This window comes from Ostrea edulis, chromosome 5 (assembly GCF_947568905.1).
Source record: "Ostrea edulis chromosome 5, xbOstEdul1.1, whole genome shotgun sequence".
NCBI lineage: Eukaryota > Metazoa > Mollusca > Bivalvia > Ostreida > Ostreidae > Ostrea > Ostrea edulis.
The window spans coordinates 7044236-7069795 of record NC_079168.1 but is presented as its reverse complement, the minus strand read 5'-3'; the positions used below and the strand labels follow the sequence as shown (position 1 = coordinate 7069795).

The window sequence follows — 25560 nt, the reverse complement described above, 5'->3', positions numbered from 1 at the left end:
GGAGTTAATCCAAGTGAGTCAAACATACGGGAGTATTTAGAACATGGTCGGGAATTCTGGATTTTTATTTTTTGCATCAGAAGAGTGCATGAGAGAAATTTTATTTCATTCATTAAAGGATAAAAATGGTTAATGTGGGCGGGCCTGAAAACCAAGTTATTACTTTTTGGGGACCTAAGATGTGTTTTGGGCTCACATGAGCAGTTTTATCATTGTCATAATGTACATGTAGTTGTAAACTTCAGAACTACTAGGTCAATTTCAGCTAAACTTGCCACAAAGCCTCCTTGAGTAAAGGGCATTCAAATTGGCTCATAAACAGGGTGGGGTGTTGTGGTCAAAACACACTGCACTGGAAAAGCAATGGCTCTGAAGAAAGTTTCTTTATACATGTACAGACAACTTTCGATGACTTGAACTTGGATCTCTCGAAGTGAACTCGAGGTCCTAATTTTTCTCTATTTATAACTAAGCAAATTTACTATTGATCTCTCTGAGTGAAATTTGGGTCCTGTACAACGTGTTTATTGTTTTTCACCCTCCATCTCTCAAAGTGGTGGTAGTGTAATTATTCCTGTTTGAACCTTACCTGGATAATGGGGTATGTCTGGAGATGGCTTGGCCATGTTTATCAGGTGTTTACATAAATGACACATTGCCTTGGCTTCTTTTTGAATGGAAAGTTAATTGTCTGATTGGTCAGTTTTCACCCTACACCTGTGCTTTGTTGTTATATCATTTGACTATAAATACAATTTATGATTTGTTTGGACTTGACAAGGAGACAGTAATTTTGAAAAGTAATACAGAGACGTGCCCATGAATCGTCCTTATTTACATGAATTAGTGCTTTGTAATGGTGTTTACGTTTAGAATGTGTATTCCCTGTGTAAGGAACCATGATCACTGATGCCCTCGCAGGTGACCATGTTCCCTGGAATACTCTTCTTCCTATCACATTATACATAAGAAGACAGCAACAGTGAAGATTCAGAACATTGTCAAACATTTATTTAACAGATTCTATAACCAAGTTGTCAAAAGTTCTGGTGTCTTGCAGAGTTTAATGGATAAGTGCAGGTAGTGTCTAGGGCAATTTATGCTGTATAAGACAAAATCATTTCTTTGTAAACTACTTTGATTTCCTCTCCTCTTCCATACCGTATTTCAGACCATTTCAAGTGCCTTTATGAAAGCGGTCAATGAATTTCCATTCAGCACCTTGACTTTTAGTACAGTATTTCCAGGTTTTGCTGAATCAAATCTTCGCAATGGGTGTTTCTTTTATCAAAGATTGCCCAATTAGAGAAGTAAAATCCTGTCATGTGACTCCAGACAAACTTTGCATTCTTTCCTCCATTGATGATAATTGTTCCTCTTCCTCTGTAGAAAGCATAGACCTTACTCTCCTGAGAAACTCGGTATCTGAAAAACAATGCATCCAAATTATGAATTGTGTAAGTTTTGAACCTTTTGTTACAGGCTTTAAGATAATGATTAAAATACAAAAGTAGTTCTCTGTCGAGGCACTAGCACTGTAAAGTACATAGATGCATCTGCTGCATGATTCTGTTTCTCAAGCATGTCAGAACTATTATCATCAAAATTTTAATTTGATATTGTGGTTCTTCAAGAGCAAGAGAAAAATATTCATAATTCAAGTTTGAAACCATGATCCCCAGAGCTAGCACTGGCCTCAGTCAGGTGTGAAACATGCTGAAGTTTCCATAAAAGTTAATTTTTCTGATACAAAATATCAGATCTATGACTGTACAATACACTTACTGTTGGGATACAGAATGTCAGATCTACAGCTGTACAGAATGTCGGATCTACAGCTGTACAGAATGTCGGATCTACGGCTATACATTACACTTACTGTTAGGATCCAGAATGTCGGATCTACGGCTGTACATTACACTTACTGTTAGGATCCAGAATGAGACAACAAGTAGCTTTGTGAAGACAGAGCTGCGAGGAACTGTTGCAGGTCGATGAGAAATGATATTGGGGCCACCACAACTTCCGGTCGTCCATGCATTCTTCAATTACATTTCGACTGGAAACAAGATACAAAATAGTTCAAATTATTAAAACTTTATCAAGGAAAGAAATTCAATTCAATTTTTTTATAAATAAACTGTGTATTGGATGATATAAAAATGTACTCATTCACATCTTGATTTTAACAAGAAATGTTTGTAAAAATTATGTGCCCCCCTCCCTCCTACCGATGTTCTATCATCATTTGTCTTTATTGAACTTTAGATCATCATGTGTTCTTATTCATCCTTAGATCATCATGCGTTTTTATCTAACATTAGATCATCAACTGTCTTTATCAATGTTATATCATAATGTGTCTTTACTCAACCTTAAATCATCATGTTATTTCTTTATTCAACGTTAGACACATATCACAACATAGTTTTATGAAATCTTTGATTTTTGGTGACTTCAAAAGTAATGCATATTTTGTTTTTAAATATTTTATGACCTGTTTCAAATTTTTTTTTATGAGGTCTGTCATGACCTTTAAAAAAATTATAAAAGAATGACACTTTGAGGACAAACATCTGAAGTTGAAGTTGACCTTTTGACCTCTGAGGTCAGTATCTCTGACATTAGTTTCCATGGTTGTAGTTCAAACTGCCAACTGCCATCATCCAGCAGATTAAACAGATAATGAGCAGCCTCTGTCGCCTTGTCCTCTAAAATGTCAAAACACTTGATTATATAAAGCAATAAATATCATGTTTAAAACAAAGTCAAACCTTTTATTTAGCCATAAAAACTGGGAATCTAGCAACCACATTTTGTCCAGTTATATGCAGCATTTTGTTTTGGCTAGCTGCTTAGGTCCACTAAGTATAAGACTTCAAATGTAGAGTACTTTTAATAAGTTCCTCTGGGTAAGTAATAGTAGTGGACCACATTACTATATGAAAATGGTAACAACTTATTGTACACTCATAACAATGTGATTTCATGTCATGTACAAGTAACCATGTTTCTGGGCTAGCCAATAAATATCAAGTTTTATAGAACCTCTCCATTAGTCATCGAAAACCAGATCATAAGCTTGATTTTCTTCATATTTTTAAAGTAAGTTACCACATGTATATAAACAAGGATGGAGTCATGGCTGGCGCATTGTACTGAAAAATTATTGAAGTTACCTTTAATGAGTATCGCACAAAGGTCAATCACCAAGGGGTCAGAGGGCACATGAACTGCCAAATCCTAAAATCATAACATTCTATTACATAAATGAACTGTCAAATCCTAAAATCACAATATTCTATTATATATCATCGTCGGATACCCATGGGTGATCTCGTTTTCGGCAAGTTTGCCCACGGGTGGTGAGTAAAACACGATATCACCCGTGGGTATCCGACGATTATATAGATGAACTGCCAAATCCTAAAGTCACAATATTCTATTATATACAGTCATGTATTACCTACTTAACACAAGATTTGGAGATTGAAAATCCAAACACTGACAATCTGATATCATTCTTCATTACTTGCACATCAAATTAACAGACTTATTACATGTAAATGTTGCTAATTAACAAAAAGACTTAATATAAAACTGCATTTAAATAAGGAAATGAAGACTCTTGATTTTAGACATACCTTGAGTAGACTGATTTTGGATGATGTTGACCACTGATGGCGGACTGCGAATTGATACAGGTATTTGTGCGTATTTGGATTTTCCTTGTTCTGTTCTTTGTACGCTTGTAATACGTCTTCTGCTTCCTCCTGCTTATCATAGTACTCCAACATCTAGTAAACCAAGAGAAAAACTCGATTAATATTCTCAATCTGTATACAACTTATCATAGTAATCCTGACCAACATCTAGTAAACAAAGAGAAAAACTCGATTAATACACAGGCACCTGAATTTCTGTCAATAAGTCGCTAAATAAAGCCAAAGATCTAGAGGGGGTAGGATTTTTCGATCTTTGGCTTTATTTAGCGACTTATTGACAGAAATTCAGGTGCCTGTGATTAATATTCTCAATCTGTATACAACTTATCATAGTAATCCTGACCAACATCTAGTAAACAAAGAGAAAAACTCGATTAATATTCTCAGTCTGTATATAGATTTGACATCAATCATGGTAAATTTCCCATTTTTAAAAACAAAACCTCATTTTACTTGATTTTTTTCCAATTACCATTTGGGCAACATCATCGCTCTAATACCCGAGTCACTTTGGCCCTGCCTTTGTTCAGCTGTTGCCATTTTTAAAAGATTTTTATCAATTTTTATTCCCATGAAAATTTTTGACCCTATATTGTGATCTAAACTTAGCCCCAAAGTATCACAACATATCTGACTAGGATATCAGTAAAACCGATGGATGTTCCCCAAAATACATCTAACCAATGAACTACTTCATATGACGAATGACTCGCACAATGATCAATAATTGGTGAAATATTGTTGAAATTAAGGTTATTTTTCATATATATAAGGTCTATTTTAAGATCTTTTCAAAATGACCTTGAGAGACCTTCGTTCACAAGTTCTCATCAAAAGGAACATTTGTGATCAATTTCTGATGAAAGGTTTAAGAGATATGAGCTCGGATGGACCAAATATATGCTCCCCAAAATTTTTCGAAGAGCATAATAAATTGAAGAAGCCGCTACTTTGATAATGAATTAAACACAAATTCACCTTGATGATAAATAAAATTCATAATCAATGAACTCTTAGTGCCAATATCTGAGCTGACAAGAAACAAACCACCATATTTAAAAGTGTAACAGGAAGGGAAAAAATACAACAGACCAGACCGGGATTCGAACCCGGACCCCCTGAATCTCTAGTCAGGTGCTCTACTAACTGAGCTAACTGGGCGCCAGTGATCAAACCTGTCTGATCGCTACAAAAAAAACACATCTCCTCAATGATATCAAATTGAAGACATCTCCACATTGAATTGAACATACCTCCACTTGCTTTGTTACAAAAATGTCCCAGACTCCGGTTAAGTCTTTTAGAACATCAAAGAAGTTGAGAGCCTTGTCAGCACAGGATCTCATAAAGTCCTCAAAGTTCTCACTGACATCATCGTCCAGCTGGTCACCTGCGATCAGATTACTACCATACATTAGGTATATAGTACCTACCATGAGTTACATGTACTGTAGATTCCTACATACATGTGAGGAATTTATTATTGCACAATTTCGCGTGAAGCACCACAAGTGAAATAAAATGACTCGCTTTTATTTTTATATTACTGAAAAACACGTAAAATTTCTTGATCACTCGTGAATTCATGATCATGCAATTTGACATATACGAGTCATTTTGCGATATTAAGTACTCGCGTAAAATAAGGAATCTACAGTAGATAATATATGAGTTACATATATATATATATACAATGTAGTACCTACCAAAAGATATATATATATATATATATATATTTATGTTATATAGCTCCTATCATGACTTACACGTACATACAAGCCAAAATTTCCAGCGCATCAAAACGACGCGATATATGGTACTTGAGGCGTAAATAAATACCTAAATCTCTTGGTACTTGAGGAGTAAATAAATACCTAAATCTCTCGGTACCCGAGGCGTAAATAAATACCTAAATCTCTTGGTACCTGAGGCGTAAATAAATACCTAAATCTCTCGGTACTTGAGGTGTAAATAAATACCTAAGTCTCTCAGTCTCTGGGTCTTGTTTCTGGCCACTGTCCATTCCACGTAAAACACTAGGCCTTGATACGCCTTACATAAAATGTCCGTCTGCTTCATATGCTCAGTTACCGTGGTGAGTTTCTGCTTAGGTATGTCCTTGAAATTTGATATATTGGAAACAATTACAGAAAAACACTTCAGCAGAAATCATGAGGGAGCATTAAAGTTCAACCCCACCCCACCCACCCACCCCCATTTATCCCCTTAAAAAAATGAGAAAGATTACAATTTGGGAGTTCATAAAATACATCAGTTTTCCATTGGGTGACTGCCTAGTGTATAATTAGCCTAATTAGTACTGAATAGATGATAGTTCTAGCTATTAATAGCTCTTATCAGACACAGGTTTTAGCTTTGAATATTTGATGGTTTTAACTCTGAATAGACAATGGTTTCAGCTTTCAAAAGACAATGGTTTATAATGGGCTCTGAACAGAAAGTGGCATTTAGGTCTGAAAATCCTATGGTTTTAAATCTTAATCACAAGCACTTGTATCGCTTGGAGGCCTAATTACTATATATTATGTATAGTAATTAGTCCTCCAAGTGATATAAGTACCTGTGATGTTAATAGATGATGGATTTATGAAGATGCATCTTTTTAGCAGGAGCTTTTTTCAAAAATTGTCTCTCGTTGAATTCTGATATGTGTGAAACACACATCTCCCGTTTATTGGGATTCAACATACACAGTGCACTATATTTCAAAACAATTATCATTTTTCATCAACTTCTCAAGAAAGTTTTCTGTTCTTCAATACAATACCAGTGTGACTGAGCATTCTACTGATGAGATGAAGTATTATAGTAATTGCACAACAGAGACAGGGAATAGTGTATAAGAAGAATATTTAGTGAGGATTTAATTTTTGGCATTATTAGCGAGAATGATGAGATGGCTAAAATTGAATATTGCTAACAATTTATTCCATATCGGAGGTAATAGGTATCTTTCTTGGGATTATAAAGCTGCTAAAATTAGCTATCGCTAAATATATATACCAATAATTGAACAAATCGCTAAATACCACTTATACAGTATATTTCATCCCTAGGATGCTCCGAATCACACACCTCACCCTCCAAAAAATACCTCAATATCACGAAAACATAATTCCTATATTGTCAATATACAAAAAATACTGTTTCCGATCTCTTAACATGCAATACTGGAAATACACATACGGTGAAAATATACTTGGCCTCAGTTATCTGCCCTTGATGTAACACACACAGGAGGAAGTCTAGAAGAACCTCCTTAGCGTTTATCTCCACCAGCTGCTTCAACTGACTGCAAGTAGAAAAGCATGGCATCTGAGGAACATAATATGATGAAAACAAAATACCACACACGTAGCCCCAATCAAATGAAATCATCTGACCTTCAACTTAATGAATGGCCTTGACCTTTACTAATTATCTACCATTGAGCTTTTCCTTTTAGTTAATCATGTACGAAGTATACCTTGCATAATATAAAAGTAATGACCAAGGCCAAAGCTGTACTGAGACACAGAGACAAAAACATTCTATTCAATCTCAGGAGTATAGTAATCAGCTTAATACACAAAAATTGTCCTCCTCAACTGTCTCCTCAGTAAATTTATATCACGATATCAGTCAGTGTGACATCATGATATTGTTCAGTGTGACATCATGATATGGTCAGTGTGACATCATGATATTGGTCAGTGTGACATCATGATATGGTCAGTGTGACATCATGATATTGGTCAGTGTGACATCATTATATTGTTCAATGTGACATCATTATATTGGTCAATGTGACATCACAATATCATCAGTGTGACATCATGATATTGGTCAGTGTGACATCATGATATTGGTCAGTGTGACATCATGATATTGTTCAATGTGACATCATTATATTGGTCAATGTGACATCACAATATTGGTCAGTGTGACATCATGATATCAGTCAGTGTGACATCACGATATTGGTCAGTGTGACATCATGATATGGTCAGTGTGACAGTATGATATCGGTCAGTGTGACATCATGATATCAGTCAGTGTGACATCATGATATCGGTCAGTGTGACATCATGATATCGGTCAATGTGACATCATGATATCGGTCAGTGTGACATCATGATATCGGTCAATGTGACATCATGATATCGGTCAGTGTGACATCATGATATCGGTCAGTGTGACATCATGATATCGGTCAGTGTGACATCATGATATCGGTCAGTGTGACATCATGATATCGGTCAGTGTGACATCATGATATCGGTCAGTGTGACATCATGATATTGGTCAGTGTGACATCATGATATTGGTCAGTGTAACATCATGATATTGGTCAGTGTGACATCATGATATTGGTCAGTGTGACATCATGATATCAGTCAGTGTGACATCATGATATTGGTCAGTGTGACATCATGATATTGGTCAGTGTGACATCATGATATTGGTCAGTGTGACATCATGATATCAGTCAGTGTGACATCATGATATCAGTCAGTGTGACATCATGATATGGTCAGTGTGACATCATGATATGGTCAGTGTGACATCATGATATTGATCAGTGTGACATCATGATATCAGTCAGTGTGACATCATGATATCAGTCAGTGTGACATCATGATATCATCAATCAGAGTGCAAGATGACAAGTATCAACTTTATACACATTCTGTATATTACTCATAATCAGATTCTCTACATATCTCAAGAAACAAGGTATATTTTGTGAAACATGTTTCATTGCAAAAAATTTTAACTCATTAATTGACTTTGACCTTTAAACTTTCTTCACATCTTTGACCTTGACCTCTGAACTTACCAATCATGAAGACTCCATGTAATGTACTTTAAAAGTCATGATCTGACAAGTTAAAGTCAAAAGTCTCAATGAAGTATAATTCAAAAGTTATACCCCAGGTCAAAGCTGCAGTTAGACAAAAACAATATGCTACCAGTCTTTGAACTCTGGGGGAAGAAAGGTCAACAAAGCCTTCTCTTCTGTCTGAGGTAAATGTAAGCATTAGCGTAACCTCGTAAGAATAAACTGTACTTACTTCACAAGTTGATCTAGGAACGGTTTGTACTGCTCTGGATTATGAAATACTAATTCTGTTACACCCTGAAATGATAATTGTATAGTTACACTTTCCATCATATAGTCCATTATAAAATAAAACCCAAAAAACATATACAACTAGTACATTTAGATTACAACTTTCTGTAACTAAGATACAAAAGCTTGGCACTGAAGTGAAAGTTCCACACTAAGCACTGGTACACATGCAATAAAGCAACACTATGGCCCTGGGTTCCATGCAGAGGTCAATTTTGTGACAATACACCTATAGATGGTGATGTCTATAGGAGTGAAATATTTTCACTGGAACATTTAAAAAGGAATCAAAAGTAAACACATAATACAATTCATTGTTCTGAGAATAGCAGAAAGGTGGGAAAAAATGATGGTGCTAACAGGGCTTACTACAATTCCACCCCACCTCACCGAGGTACTACAATCCCACCCCACCTCACCAAGTTACTACAATTTCATCCCACATCACCCAGGTACTACAATCCACATCACCTTGGCACTACAATCCCACCCCACTCACCCAGGCACTACAATCCCAAACCACCTCACCCAGGCACTACAATCCCACCCTACCTCACCCAGGTACTACAATTCCACCTCACACGGGCACTACAATCCCACCCCACCTCACCCAGGTACTACAATTCCACCTCACACGGGCACTACAATCCCACCCCACCTCACCTGGGCACTACAATCCCACCCCACCTCACCTGGGCACTATAATCCCACCCAACCTCACACGGGCAATAAATCCCACCCCCACATTACCAGTATACTACAATATTAACCCCCCTCACCCGGTCACTACAATCCCACCCCACCTCACCCAGTCACTACAATTCACATCACCCGGTCACTACAATCCACATCATCCGGTCACTACAATCCACATCACCCTGGCACTACAATCCCACCCCACCTCACCCGGGCACTACAATCCGACACCACATCACCCAGGCACTAAAATCCCACACCCACATTACCTGTATAATAAAATCCCACCCCATCTCACCTGGCTACAATCCCACCCCACCCTGACACACCCATAACTGAGTGGATTTGAAAAAACTATATCTGAACACCATATTATTTTTAAATAAACTTAGATTCAGCTTGGTAAATCTATGATACATACCTTCCAAAATTATTGCTCATACTAAAATTGTATGATCTTAATCATTATGTCCTCAAAGTATTTAAAGGTCACAACACATCTTTTAATCGAGACATCTTTGTGTACCTCTTGTGTACCTCTTGTTTGTGTTCATCTTTTGACAAGATGGTATCAGGCCTAAATGCATTTAACAGAGCATCTGTAGCCGGAGCAAGTTTTATTAATAAATCACCTATATTGAGCCTAGAAAAATACCTTTATTAAGATGTTACCCTTATTAAAATGTAGGTTAGATGCAGCAGTAACAGATCATCCAGGGGATGCTTACTCCTCCTAGGCACCTGATCCCACCTCTGGTATGTCCAGGGGTCTGTGTTTGCCCAACTATCTATTTTGTATTGCTTATGGGAATTATGTGATTGATCACTGTTCGGTATCTTCACCTTTTCAACCAAAGATGTGTCATGTGATTAAGTTAGTTTTGAGACTTGTGAGACTTTAGGGCCCTTACCCTTGCCTCTACAGATACACAGACGGATGAACGGACATGTAGCATTGCCACCCTGCATATGATTTCATTGTGGGGAGTGTAACAACAAATATTAAAACCATGCAATGTTGTTGTTTTCCATCTAAACATTATCTACTACAACATTGAAACAAATACCCTCCATATGAGGTCTATAAACTTCTTGGGTTCCTCGGCCAGGAGATTGAGGAGTGTTATAGCTGGGACATCTCTCCTGGTCAGAAAACAGAATCGCAATAACTGTAGCACGTGGGGCACCAGCACTGTGTAGTTACTGGCTCCAATGTTCGTCTTGAAAGGATCATCTACGAAAATACAGTAACCATGTAAAGTTAGCGTAATTGTGAAAAGGTTGTCAAATCTAATCGGAAAATAATGAAATGTAATTCGAATGTAATCAGAATCACAGGCATATCTCTCCATGTATCTTATAACATCACATGAACAAATCATCTTTTCCATAGTTACTGATTCCTTCTAATTACACAATTTATCAATTAATTACTGTAAAGTTTTATCAGAATTAACAAATACCACATTTTTATTATTGATTTGCATGCAAATTTTATAAGTAAACCTTTGTTATAAACAATTAAATTTATATCAAATTTCATTGATGGGGGTTTGAAAACAATTTGTTTTATCTATATTCATTGTGAACATTCATAAACATTACAAATTAAAACAGTTTGCCTGCAACTAAAAATTTTATCCAAAATATTCTTGCACAAAATACAATATAGTAATGAACGTCAAATAAATTAAGCTCTCATTATATGCTGCCCTTTGCCAATCTGTTCAATTCACCTTACCTGGGATTGATCAATTCGATACTTTGCTATATCTGTTCAATTTATCCTACCTCAGATTGAACAATTCCATACTTTGCTATACATCCGTTCAATTCACCCTACTTGAGATTGAACAATTGGATACCCACCTACAATCAGACTACTTTCCAGCACATCAAACCACTGCAGTATCGGGGGTAGACCCGAGTAATCTTTGTATGCTCCTTTGGGTCCTTTGTCTTGCAGAATGGAACATACATTCTGCAGGTAAGAAAGTTTTTCTGGGCTAGTCTGTCAATAAAAAGGTCAAGATAACGAACAGTGATCAATCTCATAAAAATATTATTTCTATCTTGTCCAATTCATAAAATTTAAGAATCATGATGGTCTTGGAAAATATTTCATATTTTTGTCTTTTCATCAGCTGTTCATGTGAACAAAACTTTAAAAATAAATCATCAAATCATTTTGCGATCACGAATTAGATTAGCACAAAATCTTACTCCTAAAAACCACGGACAAAAAGCTTACATATGTTTCCATGAAGAAAACCAGACCCGCTGGGAAAACACTTGGGTTGTGCAATGCTGGAAAACTTCACCGGAGTAAATGCGGACTTTTTGTGATTTTTGTTAACTCGTACTTAAATTTATCAATTTTAATATCTCTATTGTTCACTCAAAAATTACATATTATGAATATATATCTGTACATGCTAAAATTGATATATATCATTAAATTATTAACTATGATCTTTTTGTCGATTTGAACATACAATTGACTTATCAACTTAACTAGGTACAAAGTAATAAAAATCTTCCAAAGAATCACTGGAGAGTTTGAAACAGTAGCTATAATGTGGTATATTTCAAAATGACATTTTACATTGATGGAATAAATATTGGGACACCTCAGCATAAGATACTGGTAAGTTCAACAGCCGGCATGACAGCTGTTTATGTGTTGAATGTCAATGGAATTAAGGTGGATTGAAAAAAATCCTTGTCTTTTTCTGGCTTATTTTAAACTAGAAAAAGTACTTCTTGCAATTTGTTTGATAAATAAATGAGTTCCATATGCTTCACACACAGAGATCCTGGCATAGATCTCCATACACAATGATAGATCTATGTATGTGCAATATATACATGTATACAGGATTTACATAATATGCTGAAGGTTACAAATTTCTATGCAAAATCAACAATAGTAAATATTGCTTGATGCTATAAATAATGTGAATATTTGTTCTGCAATTCTGCTTACATTTCTAAAATTACATATACTACAGTATAATATGTATACGTTGTGGCCGTTGGACCGAGCGAAGCATGTAATGGTCATTGGAGTGTCCCAAGTGGTAATCATAATTCCGTTAAGTACGGTAGATTATGGGTTAATTTAAAAATATATATTTTGAATGAAATTTTCCTTGCGCTAAACTCAGTGACCCAGTAACATCTCAATATTAAAAGGGTTTATATGGGGGCAACAGTTTTACAGGATCCGCCTATTCATTGAACGCGGGAAATAAAACACAGGGCGACGTAAACTGTGCCTTGTGACGTCACATTTAGCCTCGACTTTTTTCTCTTTATCAATGCAAACAATTATAAACAACAATAATACATTCCGTATGCAATAAGAAAGGCCGTTAAAACTAAACAAAATTAACCAATAAATTCAAAATGGTAAAAAGGTAACCGTAATTTTATCGTATATTCTTATTCAAAGAAACTCATGAACTCGTTCATCTATTTAGTCGTATTATGGTTTTATATGTATTTATTTGCTAAAACCTGTTACAATGATAATTATACTATTCACTTTGAACAAACTGAGTGTTTAAATTACGAATTGCACGTCAGAGTCTTCTATTATTGGCATTCAAAATAAAACACGAATAACTGTTGAAGCAGGTAATGAAAAAATAAATGGCCCATATGGATCATGAAAATTTCAGTGAACGTATATAGAGATTATCTCTTTTTCTTTTGCTGATTTTGACTTTTTTCTTTTACATACGTGTTACCTTTAGAGCCTTGCTTCGCGGACGGGCCTTCGGCCCGTCCGAGCTTCGCTCGGTATTAGTAAAAATTGAAGAGCAAATGCCAATTGGCTTCAGCAAAAGCTTTTGAAAATACATGGGGCTTGTATGAAGTATACAGGAAAAATATTGTCTTGGAATTCACTTTTTGTCAATACTCATCCAACTGTACCAATCTAGTTATTCTTCAAAAAATATTTGTAAACAAAACATTCAGTTGAATATCATGTATGATACATGTCACAGAATAGTCAGTGCACATTCATTGCACCTGTCAATCATTTCCAGTAGTACACTTTTTTTTAAACCACAAAGTGACAACTTTATGGTGTAAGGTAAACCCTGTTGTGTGTATGCTAATGGGGGGAAAAAAATTAATTGGCTGTAAAATGTTAATGGCAACAATTTAACATGTATGCACGAAATGTGAAATGTATCCTTGGAGTGTAAAGGTGAGACTTGTTTGAAATGTCAGACTTGTAAATGTTTCTAACATTCTTGTCTTTCTCAGCTAACATGGCTTGGGTAGTTACAGCAATTGTAGCTTTGTGCTTCTGTGTCAGTGTTTCATCACAACATGGTGCATACCCTCCTGGAGTCCCTCCCCCAAATAATGCACATGTCCATGCACCCCCGGCCCACCAAGGCGGACAGCAATTTCAAGGACAACAACAACAACAATTTAAGGGACAACAACAACAACAGTTTCAACATAACCAACAAGGACAACAACAGTTTCAACATAACCAACAACAACAATTTCAGGGACAACAGCAACAACAGTTTCAACATAACCAACAAGGGCAACAACAGAACTTCCAATATCAGCCAGGTCAACAGGGTCATCAACAAGGTTAAGATTTTTTAATCTTGTGCATTTGTCAGCAAATACATGGATTAAGGCTGTTACAATGCTAAAAGGTTAACTGTCAAATCTGTGTAATTCATTTCACTGAGAATTTCGATCCCTAATTCCAATTCTCTTTTTTCCCAAGTTTTTTACACTGTGTAAATACCGTAGGGTTGGATACCGGTAAGGATGAGCTGATCCCATACCAAAAATTTTGAAACGATGTGATCCATTTTAACGATACTTTGATCTATATTAAATAAAGAATAACTGATACATATAGTATGGTATGAATAATAACTTTACACTTTGTTTGGTTTTTTTTTTAACCTTTTTTGATAGGAAACAAATTTAAAGTTAAATAAGAAACAAATAACAGCTAGTGACAGTTAGGTAGAAATGAGACAATAATGTTTGTGATTTAGTGTGGATTTTATTTATTTCACCCCTATTAGTTGAAAAATACTGGGGGATTTTGAAAAATTGCGTATAGAATTCTATTCTTGATTTAGTTGAGAAAGTTTGCACCTCCTGTGTTTGGATTCGTAAAATTTCATTTGCTGTACATGTAGCATATGTGGCATAAAAATCTCACAAGTCAAATTTGATTTTTTAAATTGTGAAAAGGTGAACTTTATATATCATTCTTTACCTTCCAAAAAACATGTAGAAATATGTTTCACCCTCTCCCCAAAATTGTAAGTCTACAACCACGCTGGTATGTGTTAAGTGTCAGACATAGACATTCTCAAGGTTTTTCTTTGAACCCGATTCCTCAATCTTAAGGTTAGTTAGGTAACTCCATATACTCGCATTATTATCTGATAAAAGTATAAAAACTTAATTTATTTCAATTTATTAGAGTTAAAACTAATAATTTATGAAATAAAATATATGATAGGTCATCACACTTTTTAAGATGTGAGATACCGGTATACACAAACAGAATCTTATATCAACGTCAGAAAATTGTAATTTTCCTTCAACAGCATTATCAAAATTTCACTAAACTGGTTATAATATATAATAGTGTTCATAACAATTTCATGAAAATGTTTCTTTAAAACATATGCCAAGTGTCTGTGAAAAATAAAGGGAATCTATCACATCAGGGACTTCATAAAGAATTCCATTGAAACAGAGTGATTGCCCATGGATTCAATATTTTGAAACATATCATTGACTATTCACATATAACTTAAACTTTTGAAATATTTTATGTTTAACTAAATTTTTAAAAATAATTATTGGAAAAGATGGATAAATTGATTTATTTACAGTCAGATTTAACTTGATGGATTTGTTTGTATATTGATGTAGTTGCATGGTTTTTGTTTCTTAATTTGCATGTGATCAATGATTGTTAGCCTAAAAGCAATTTTATGATGAAGCTGCCAAAGTCAAAAGAAAAGAAAAACCACAAAAATTCCAATTTCTTCTTTGGTTTTCTTTATGATTGAATTTCTTCTTTAGTTTTCTTTATGATTGTATTTCTACCTGCAGTCCAGCATAACCAAGGCAACACTCAGGAATTCCAGCAGCCAGGGGGCCATGGAGGGGGGCATGGAGAGGCTCACGGAGGGTTTGGACATGGCAGTGCTCATGATGCAAGGTATTGTATGACTCAAAGACAATGCTTTCTCCACCCTTGTCTTTAGCAATAACAGAGATATATACTGCAGAATGATTTAATTTTAGGAGGTCAATAACAGATATATACACTGCAAAATGACTTATTTCTAGGAGGTCAATAACAGATACTATAGAATGATTTAATATTAGGAGGTCAATAACAGATATATATATATATATATATCTTGCTAGGCGGTGGGTGCCGTACGTCGCTGGTTCGACCCCGAGCTGGGGCGAAAATTTTCAGTACCTAGTTGTGATTATTTAGTGCTTTATATATATATATATATATATATATATATATATGATTTGGATAAAAAATGGAGGATATGTTCAACAATATTTTGAAATTAAAAACTTTAAAATTTACTAAGTCTTTATTTAGTCAAAAAATGCAGTTTTAGTAGAAATCATCTGGAGAAAAAATTAAGGTAGTGATTGCAAGGCATCACATGGTTTATTCATGTAGTATCTAAAAAGAGACTATTTTCGTTTCCGATTTCGGAATACATCAAGGGCTTAAGCATCAGTAATAATGACAGACTATGGAAACAAAGACTTGTCAGCTATAACCAGACACAGGGTAAAGTGAAAATATGTTTAGAAATATACAAATAAAATACAATACAAATGAAAAATCCCTTATGTTTTAATTATCTTTTAAATAATAGGCCTAGTCATTAGACATTAAGTCTCCATGACGTCACAATGCACAGTTTACGTCGGATGGGTTATATTTCCTGCGTTTTTTAACATACACTTCCAGAGCATGAATATACAAGTAATTTCAAACATAAAGTAATAAAAACATCTCCAAAGCAACAGTACTATCATTCTATGTGGAATAAATTCAATAATAAACATCAAAACATTTTTATAGTTTTAATATGAGTTAAAATAAATGCATGTAAGATGCATATCTATTGTAATTATCACCTGCAGCATTTATGTAAGGAGGGGGAGGGGGTAACTATAGTGATCATAGCACCATAGTAAACCTGAAAACCAATATTGATACTTTCAGGAAAAATTCCTACTACATATGTTAAAACATATTAGAAAATAAAAAAAATTCATTGGTCATTTATTTCTCAGGGGGTGAAAATAATTCTGCTTTGGTGAATAATTGCCTTCTAAAAATTGTGAAATTGCTCATAAGCAGCCCTGCTTCTGCTTCATATGAAAATGAATGGACATATTAATACAAATTTATATTATTTAAGGCTTTAAATTCAATTTGATATAAAATTTGTATCACTTACTCTTTTTGTATCATTTTTAAACACCATCTGAAATACCTGTACCATTTATTACAGAAAGTTGACAAGAGGGGTTACTATGACATCACAATTTCCGTGAAAACCACATATGATACTTTCATAATGAGTTACAGATACTGTCAACTACAAAATATGTAAAAATCAAAAAAATTCATAGATTCAAAAATTTTCAATGACCCATGCAATCACTACCTTAAAAACCCTGCTGAACTTGAACACACGATTTACAGATCAACAGCCAACACCCTAACCTACTGAGCTACTCATCTATAGGCAATTAAAACCAAAAGGAAAAGACAAATATTGCTGATATTAATATTTTCATTCATGTTTTGAAAGGAAGTCGGCCATTATGACGATGGTAGTGTACCTCCTTATTCTTTGTAGGAGCTAGCTCATATTTCTGTGGATATTCTATAGTGGTGCACCGTGTCTGAACCATGGAAACAACTCAAATTAGAATGAAAATTAGTTTTTAAAGAATCATCTAGGCTATTGAAAATGTCAAATGTCAATATTTTCTGTACAAAAGGAAGGTAAGAAAAATTAAGTTTCATATAAGTACAAGTGCACACTGGTTGTAAATTGTTGACACAAGAATCTTCAGGAACATGTGCTATGCAGCTACGAACATGCACCTCAATCCAAACCAAAGATTTCCATGAACTATGATTTTCTGTGAATATACTGGATATTTTTTGTGTTGTAGCCATATTAAGGAACATCTGAAGGACGTGGTAGATAAACCTAAAGAAGAAATGTCAGAGGAAGAACTAGAATTCCATTATTTCAAATTACATGACTACGATAAAAACAACAAGCTGGACGGTATTGAGATTGTTAAGGCTATTACCCATTTCCATGGTGAGTAAAAGATTTAAACAGGAATAAACTTGCTACAACAAAAATGCCAAACTTTAGTATTTTGCTTGTTAATTCTGTGAAATTGCAGTTCATACTCTCATGTATTTTCAAATTTAAATTTTATTTCTTAACGACACTTGCAACAATTAAACTTTTTTTTTAAAAATGATGAAAACATAAACTAAATTTATGTTTTTATAAGTAAATTATGTTATGGACTTAACTTCGTAATTTTTTTATCAAATAACTAAAACTATTTTAACTAGTGCAAGGTTTTTGTAACTATTCCTAACATGGTTGTATATATATTCAGGTTCATAAATTGAGCATATAATTTATTTTGAAATTTTTTGGGCAAAATCTATCGATGTACACCGATTCTGACGATGGCGCGAATCCGGTTTTATTTCACTAATATTGTTTGAAATAATCATATTTTATTAACTTTGAATTATTACTGGTTTCGTAAAAAGACAATGGAACAATCCCCAACTATAATATTTAAATATTACGATTTGTATCAAGCCTATAGATTGGAAAAATATTCAGATTACGTGCATGGAATGTGAAATCCCGGTTATATGCAGAACATAAAAAGTAAAAATTTACATATCCCCCAGGCCTCGATCCAAAAAAATTCTTAACTTCTATGCAGTATGTAATATACAGTACTAATTTACAATTCATTAATATTTATTGGATCGAGGACTGGGGGTTATACTAGTTTTTGGTGCATATTGTTGGAAATTATCAACTTTTACAAAAATAGCACACTGTTAAGGGTTCCGCATGTTATAATTTCAATATGCGTGAATTTTCATGAAAAAAACACACTGGATTTATAAAGAGGAAAGTCTAAACTATTCCATACCATGATGTAATTTTGGAATGAAGATACTTTATTTTACTCAAAATTACAGGGCCATATTTGGGTATTCGTGGCTCTTGTTCTTTGTCCAAAAGCACATATAGTGACGAAATATGTTAAATGAATTCAAATACAGTGTAGTCCTTTTTTGTAAGTTACCTATGCATTGAAAATCATTGAGTACCATTTAAAATTCATAAGATACCATGTAGAATGTGACTAATGTTTGTTTGTAGTTTTTCCAGCTGGAGGTAAAGGGTAGAATATTGAACAATTTTCTCTCTATACACACACAAACTTTTCACTCTTCTTATTGTAAAACACAAGATTTTTTTCTGGTATCTGAGGTTGATATTCAACATAGACTTTCACTTTATGAAATTGATGTGGCTTTGTAATGTCTTTTTCTCAACTTACATATGTTATACATAATACTCTCTTCTCAAACTTCAGAATAATTTTTTCAAAGGCCTCTATCAGAACAATTTGGGAATTTATCTTTCCCATAATTTCTTGATTTTCAAACTTCAGTCTTTAGAAACATGTTTGAGGTATCTGACAATACAATGTTGATATTCTTGTATACTCCGAGGGGGATTCTTATGCCCTGTTTCATTTTCACTCATTTTGCTCTTTTCCTAAGAGGACAAAATAAAAATTTCTCAAATTCAAATTACCTTTTTTACTCTAAATTAGAAAAAAAAGGATTGACATTTTAGAATGGGACAAAGATTGTTTTTCAATGGTGAAAATAACATATAAAGGTGAAAATTAACCTGTCACAGTTCCAAATCATTCTTATTCTTCAGATTACTTATAAAGTACTTACACTCTGTCAAAAGCGTATGTGTAGCCACGTAACTGTAAATGTGTAACTACTGTATAAGTGGAATTTTTACTGACGAATTAATTTTGGCATTATTAGCGACAGTTTTGAGATCGCTAAAATCAAATGTCACCAATATTTATTTCATATCGGAGATATTTCTTGGAATTATGAGGTCACTAAAATTAACTGTTACTAAATATTATATAACCATTTGTGGACAAATTGCTAAATTTGTATCTCGCTAAAAATACTACTTATACGGTATACACGTAACTGTGAATGTATTTGTGTATTACTGTATGTATAATTGTTATTTAAAAAAACTGTACATGTAAATGTTTTTGAAAATGTACTTGTAAATGTTATTTTTTTTTTAATTACTGTACATGTAGATGAAGTTAGAAAAAATAACAGGATTGATACATTTTCCAATTGTTTCTCATGAAACTATAGAGCATGATAGAAATTCCACACAAACCACTGATTCAGCTGGACATCAGGGTGACCGCAATGGTCAGTGGAGATGTAGGTTTGGTTTTTGTGCTACATTTGGACCCCTTGGGTACCTAATTCCAGCTGTGATCCTCCGGGCTAATGGTGGTACTGAATCTGCCTCTTACAGATCTTTATCCCCTTTCTCCTAAACAACTCCTCCCTTTCAAAGATCCCAATTTTGTAAAACTAAAGTTTTTTTTAGAAAGATCTTACCTCTTAATTTTGTAGATAAGTGAATCACTTCGATAAAGGAACGAGTCTTTACTGTAAAATTTGAGCCTTTTGATGTGGTTAACAAGGTTTCTCAAGCTTTAATGTTGGTCGGTATTTTTCTTGTGATGGTGCACTTTGAAAGATTTTTTTCACACTTTTTTAATCATTGGACTTGTGGGCACTGAGGGTTATAGAAGTATACACCATTATATATGATCGTAAACTTTTCACAGAATAATACACGTGGACATTTAATATATCAACAGAACATATTGCAACCAACTGTCAAATATTTCACTTTGTCCTGAGAATCTCTCAGATATGAAGATTTTTTAACATTTTTTATTTCTAATTCTTCAGCTGTGTAGTGTTTTATAGTACCGCATTCTCTCTTTGTGTTGCAGCTGATGAAGGTGAAGGAGCTGATCAACAACAACATCAGGACAAGAAGGTGTTCTCAGACGAAGAACTCATCAACATAGTGGACCTGGTACTGAAGGAAGATGATTTGAATGGGGATGGATACATTGAGTACGTGGAATTTGTCAAAGCCCAGCGGAAAGCACGGGAACAGGCCAAAAACGACCCGAACAACAACAATAATTAATTACAGTAATTAACTGCAGTGAAATGCTGTTGATTTCTGTTTTACGTCTCATGACTGCAATTGTATCTCTAGTCTATTATTAGAAAGGATTTATAATTTTTGCTTTTTAGTGATATATTTCGAGATATTGACTATGACAAAGTTCCCTCAGTGGTTTTCTGTGGTGAAAATGTTACTAGATTATATATTCATGTTACTAAATTTAGATATGCATGATTGCTAAATATAGATATGCATACGACTATAGACACACGCATACTTTGTAATTTCTTATTGTTATTTTTAATCTTTATATTTCAGTGCTTTGAGTAATTCAGGGTCTCTTTAGATCTGCTTGATAGTCAGCATATACTGGCAGCTGTTACACATTAAGTAGACAGAGGAGGTTCCAAGTTTTTTATATATGAGAAGAAAATCTCAAATTAAATTCTACAAGAATTTTCTGTACTTACAGCACTAATGCCACTTTCTGCCTTAATTCAACACAATGTTAGAAATTGGGACATGTTGCTTTATACTAGTGCTCCATGTTAGTTGATTGTTGTCCGATTACCTTCTTCGTCTTCCTTTTTGTCAGTAGTCATTCTCGGTGCTTCAAAAATGCCCTTGTCTGATTATACCCCAAAAGTTAAGGATATGGGAAAGGGATGCTGGGTGGGAAGGGTATAGGGGTATACTAAGTGTTTTTGACCTTATGTCTGTTTGTATTTGTCTGTTGGGGGAGGGGGTATACTAATTGATTAGGGGTCTATAGACCTGTTGGGGGAGTGGGGAGTATACTAGTTGTTTAGGGGTCTATAATTATATTGGGGGAGGGGGTATACCAGTTGTTTAGGGGTCTATAATTCTATTGGGGGAGGGGGTATACCAGTTGTTTTGGGGTCTGTCATCTATGTCTGGATATTTAATCTTGGTCATGACCTTTGACCTATACAAGATAGAGATTTCATACTAGGTTATCAGAAACATCAAGTCACAGCTATGCAACTTTCAAAGTACAAGGTCATTTTATCAAGGTCAAGGTCAAACTTTTCCCAGATTGAATGTGGCCATGCTCAGAGGTATAGTAGTTCACAAATGTATCTCGTTTCCATTGCTTGGGGATATCCACAATTCATTTATTCATCTGAATTTTCCGATGTAGGATATTTACAGGATACTGATACAGAGCAGAGTTAAATGTTAACCTGTTTTCATGAACACAGAAATGTAGAATAAATCTAAAAATAGTATCATGATCTCCATATTTACATGAGTGTTTGGCATTAAATGGTTGTACTTTTTTGGAGAATTTGATTGATGTAATGTACTGTAATACCAAAAGTTGTTCTGTTTTTATGATCATACAATATATGAGTAGAAAAAGTAAGAAGCCTGGTGATATGTCTGGTGTTACAGGGGTCTGACAAATTAGTGTATAGCATTACTATAATCATGCTCTGTATGATGTGAAAATTATTTCAGGTTGTTTCAATACTGATTGATAATACTGACAGTATTTATTATGTAGTATTTTTCCTCTTGAAATTTGTGGGACTGAAAAACTATTTTAGGAAGCAAATCCTAAGGACAACTGGAATTCTCATTTTGATAATTCTAACTTATCTGGTGACAATGAAATATTTCAGATACTGGTATTTGGAATGAAATTTTTTTATACAGAGTTATCGTTCCTAAGCTGTGACAGATGTGTACAATCACCACTGCCTGTGTGTTGGACTAATTATTTATTGTTAATCGTCTAGTTTTCACGATAAATTTTGTTTTACATTTACAGAATAATTAATTAGCTTTACTCTGATGCCATTTTATTGAATTATTTAATGCATTCCTAAGGCTTTTTTTTTTTAAATTCCAGAGTTTTATTTATACATGTATATATGATATATTTAAAAAAAAATTACTTTGTGTTTGTATTTGAGCACCCTCCCACTCTTTTTGTATAAAACTGTACGTTTTGCACTCCTCTGTGTCAGTTTGTTGTTTACAATGTATTATATGGGAGAACATATATATTTATGTGAAATCCATATTTCTCTGTTTGAAGCTCAATGGAGGTTATTTAATCATTAAAGTGTGCTAATTTGATTTGGAAAGAAATTTAAATGGATGCGTGATCGAGACCTTTGTGATTCAGTAAAAATGGCTTTCCAGTCCAGATTTACAATCTATAGAAGGGGGAATACATATTTATACCACTGTCTCACTTCATCAAATAAAGCAGTGTGTGTTTAATTTTGTTCTGAAGAAAGATAATTTTTCATATTTTTTTTAACATTTGTCATTCCCAAAGAAGTCTGTGTCATATGTGAGTGAAAGTTATTCTGTTTTTAAGTAGCTGACTCTAAAGATATGTTAACCAAAAATATTCTGCAAAACTAAATACTTTCCAATTATAATCATCGCAGTATGATGTGTAGGACGTTGGTTTCATGGCAAAGAATGTTGTATTTGATATTATGAATTGTGTAAATGTTGTGTAGGATATTGTATAAGATGATGATTATATTTACTGGTGGAAGTTATGGATGTGTGATGTTGAATAAATATTGGATGGAGACCAAAACACAGGGCTCACTTTTATGTAGTGCATGTACAGTACTGCAGCAGCACATGCAATTTGCTAGCTAAAAATATTGAGTTAATGAACCAAACAATGTCGTTTTGGGGGCAAAAAGAAATGTTTGTAGACACATCATTTATTAACACTCCTTTTTGCCAAAATCAATATTGAATTGAAATTCTTTACATGAAATTTACCATTTTGGTCCCACCCTGGTACTAAAACCCCTACCCCTGGGATCATAAAATTTATGATTTTGGTAATGGGCTACCTGCTTCTTATAAATATCCTTTTGTTGTTGTTTCAATTCAGTATCAATAGCATTAAAAAAGATGTTATTAAACAATGAAATGCTTTCTTTGTTGTTTTATTGGATGAAGAAGGTAGCAAGCATTGCAGAAAAAATTCATAACCCACAAAATTTGTTTGGAATGATTGCTACCTTCATCGCCCAATAAAACAACAAGGAAAAACATTTTATTGTTGATATACACACATATACACATGTATATAAACACAAACTAGCTTTAAAGGGACTGGTTCACGATTTTTGATAAAAATATTTTTCACATTTTTGATGTTAAACATTAAAAATATAACTGATTTAATGTTGACAGCCAAAATTTTGACCTTCTGAATGCAAGAATAAAAGCAATATTTTAGCCTTGAATCAGTGTTATGTAAACAAAGACTACAGTCTTTTTATGTATACAAACAAACAAGTGAAATATTGAATTTGTAATATAAAGCATCTTAATTTTGCAAAGTCACAAATTTTAACTTTTAGATGACACATTTTACCCCAAAAATGCTTGAAATGTGAAAGATATAATAAACTTAGATCGATATCCATTTCTTTTGAAAATTTCGTAAACAATAACATACTGCAATCTTTGTTTACAAACAAATAATAAACTCTCTAAAATGAGCTGTGATAATGTATAACCTTAATTTTTTGTGAAATCTCTTAAACACATTAGACAGTAGATTTTGAACATTAAAAGTGAAAAAGAAAATTTTGGGGAAAATCGTGAATCATATCGTTGACCCATTTGTTACTTTAAATGGAACAGCCAATATATTAATTATCCTTTGACCTTGGCAATGCTCCATATTTGGTAATGATTATGCGGACAGGTGGTACAAATTTTTTTTTTTTTTTTTTAAAGGATCGAACTATTTTGAACCAAACTTAAAATTCATTGTCTGTGATGAAAGCAATTTCAAAAGAAATATAAGAGGAAAAAATCATGTCTAGTGATTGGTCATCCAAAAAATTACTTTGTTAAACACCACTCTGATTTCACACACAAGTACTCTGAAGGTGGAATAAAAAATATGCTGGAATTCCTCATTGACAACATCTTCGTAGTCTTGATCAGGTCTTCCAACAGTCTGTTGGAATTCCCATGGGCACGGATTTGGCTCCTATATTATCTGACCTGTTTTTAAATTTTATGAAGCAGAATTTATTCAAAAACTTCTACGTGGGAAGAAAAGTATATTGTGGCCTTCAATTTGACATTTAGATATATCGACGATGTTTTATCTATTAACAATAACAATTTTCAGTCATATGTCAATTCCATATATCCCTGTGAACTCGAAATAAGAGACAATACAGAGTCATCCACTTCTGCTTCATACCTGGATATTTTATTAAAAATGGATATTACCGACAACCTAACAACTCAACTTTATACGACAAACGGGATGATTTCAGCTTCTCCATCGTCAACTTCCCATATTTACGAGCAATATTTCTTTATCACCTGCATATGGTGTTTATATCTCTCAACTGATTCGATTCGCAAGAGCTTGTTCTGGGTATGATCAGTTTTAAAACGCGTCAGGTTACAGACAAACAAGTTGATGGTGCGGGAGTTTCAACAGTCTTGTTTAAAGTCAGCATTTCGCAAATTCTATGATCGTTATAACGATCTAGTTTGCCAATACAACCTATCATTGGGTCAAATACTGTCTGACGTGTTTCATACCGATTGTTAGGCTGTTCTTGGCATACTGATTTTGACTACG

At 34.0% G+C, this 25560-nt stretch overlaps 2 protein-coding genes across 5 annotated transcripts; one reads left to right on the top strand and one right to left on the bottom strand.

The window, feature by feature from the left end:
• Positions 1–994: 994 nt before the first annotated feature.
• Positions 995–11906, bottom strand: LOC125652798 (TATA box-binding protein-associated factor RNA polymerase I subunit A-like). Of its 2 annotated transcripts, none has more exons than XM_048882200.2 (12): positions 11807–11906; positions 11425–11566; positions 10623–10789; positions 8801–8865; positions 6933–7038; positions 5705–5843; positions 4979–5115; positions 3645–3797; positions 3180–3243; positions 2594–2711; positions 1926–2059; positions 995–1425 (listed from the first exon to the last, which is right to left on the bottom strand). In XM_048882200.2, exons 1-12 carry the CDS (start codon positions 11816–11818, stop codon positions 1322–1324), a joined length of 1341 nt encoding a protein of 446 aa, XP_048738157.2. In that variant the 5' UTR covers positions 11819–11906; the 3' UTR covers positions 995–1321. The 2 variants fall into 2 exon arrangements, with proteins under 2 accessions (XP_048738157.2, XP_048738158.2); XM_048882201.2 differs by having other exon boundaries at positions 11425–11536.
• A 202-nt stretch (positions 11907–12108) lies between these two features.
• LOC125651416 (hybrid signal transduction histidine kinase L-like) lies at positions 12109–23526 on the top strand. 3 transcript variants are annotated; one of them, XM_048879991.2, is made up of 6 exons: positions 12109–12202; positions 13834–14175; positions 15676–15784; positions 17794–17948; positions 19053–19067; positions 20758–23526. In XM_048879991.2, the coding sequence occupies exons 2-6, from the start codon at positions 13839–13841 to the stop codon at positions 20958–20960; spliced, it is 819 nt and encodes a 272-aa protein (XP_048735948.2). In that variant the 5' UTR covers positions 12109–12202; positions 13834–13838; the 3' UTR covers positions 20961–23526. The 3 variants fall into 3 exon arrangements, with proteins under 3 accessions (XP_048735948.2, XP_048735951.2, XP_048735949.2); XM_048879992.2 differs by lacking the exon at positions 12109–12202 and adding an exon at positions 12213–12259; XM_048879994.2 differs by lacking the exon at positions 19053–19067.
• Positions 23527–25560: the final 2034 nt, after the last annotated feature.

Coding starts and splice junctions, on each gene's coding strand:
- LOC125652798 (XM_048882200.2), bottom strand. Junction 5,844..6,932: donor AGGCCAAGTATATTTTCACC/GTATGTGTATTT, acceptor TCAAATTTCAAG/GACATACCTAAGCAGAAACT. Junction 2,060..2,593: donor CTGACCTCAGAGGTCAAAAG/GTCAACTTCAAC, acceptor TCTTGTTTCCAG/TCGAAATGTAATTGAAGAAT.
- LOC125651416 (XM_048879991.2), top strand. CDS start 13,839: ATGGCTTGGGTAGTTACAGCAATTGTAGCTTTGTGCTTCTGTGTCAGT. Junction 14,176..15,675: donor TCAACAGGGTCATCAACAAG/GTTAAGATTTTT, acceptor TTCTACCTGCAG/TCCAGCATAACCAAGGCAAC. Junction 15,785..17,793: donor GGCAGTGCTCATGATGCAAG/GTATTGTATGAC, acceptor TTTGTGTTGTAG/CCATATTAAGGAACATCTGA.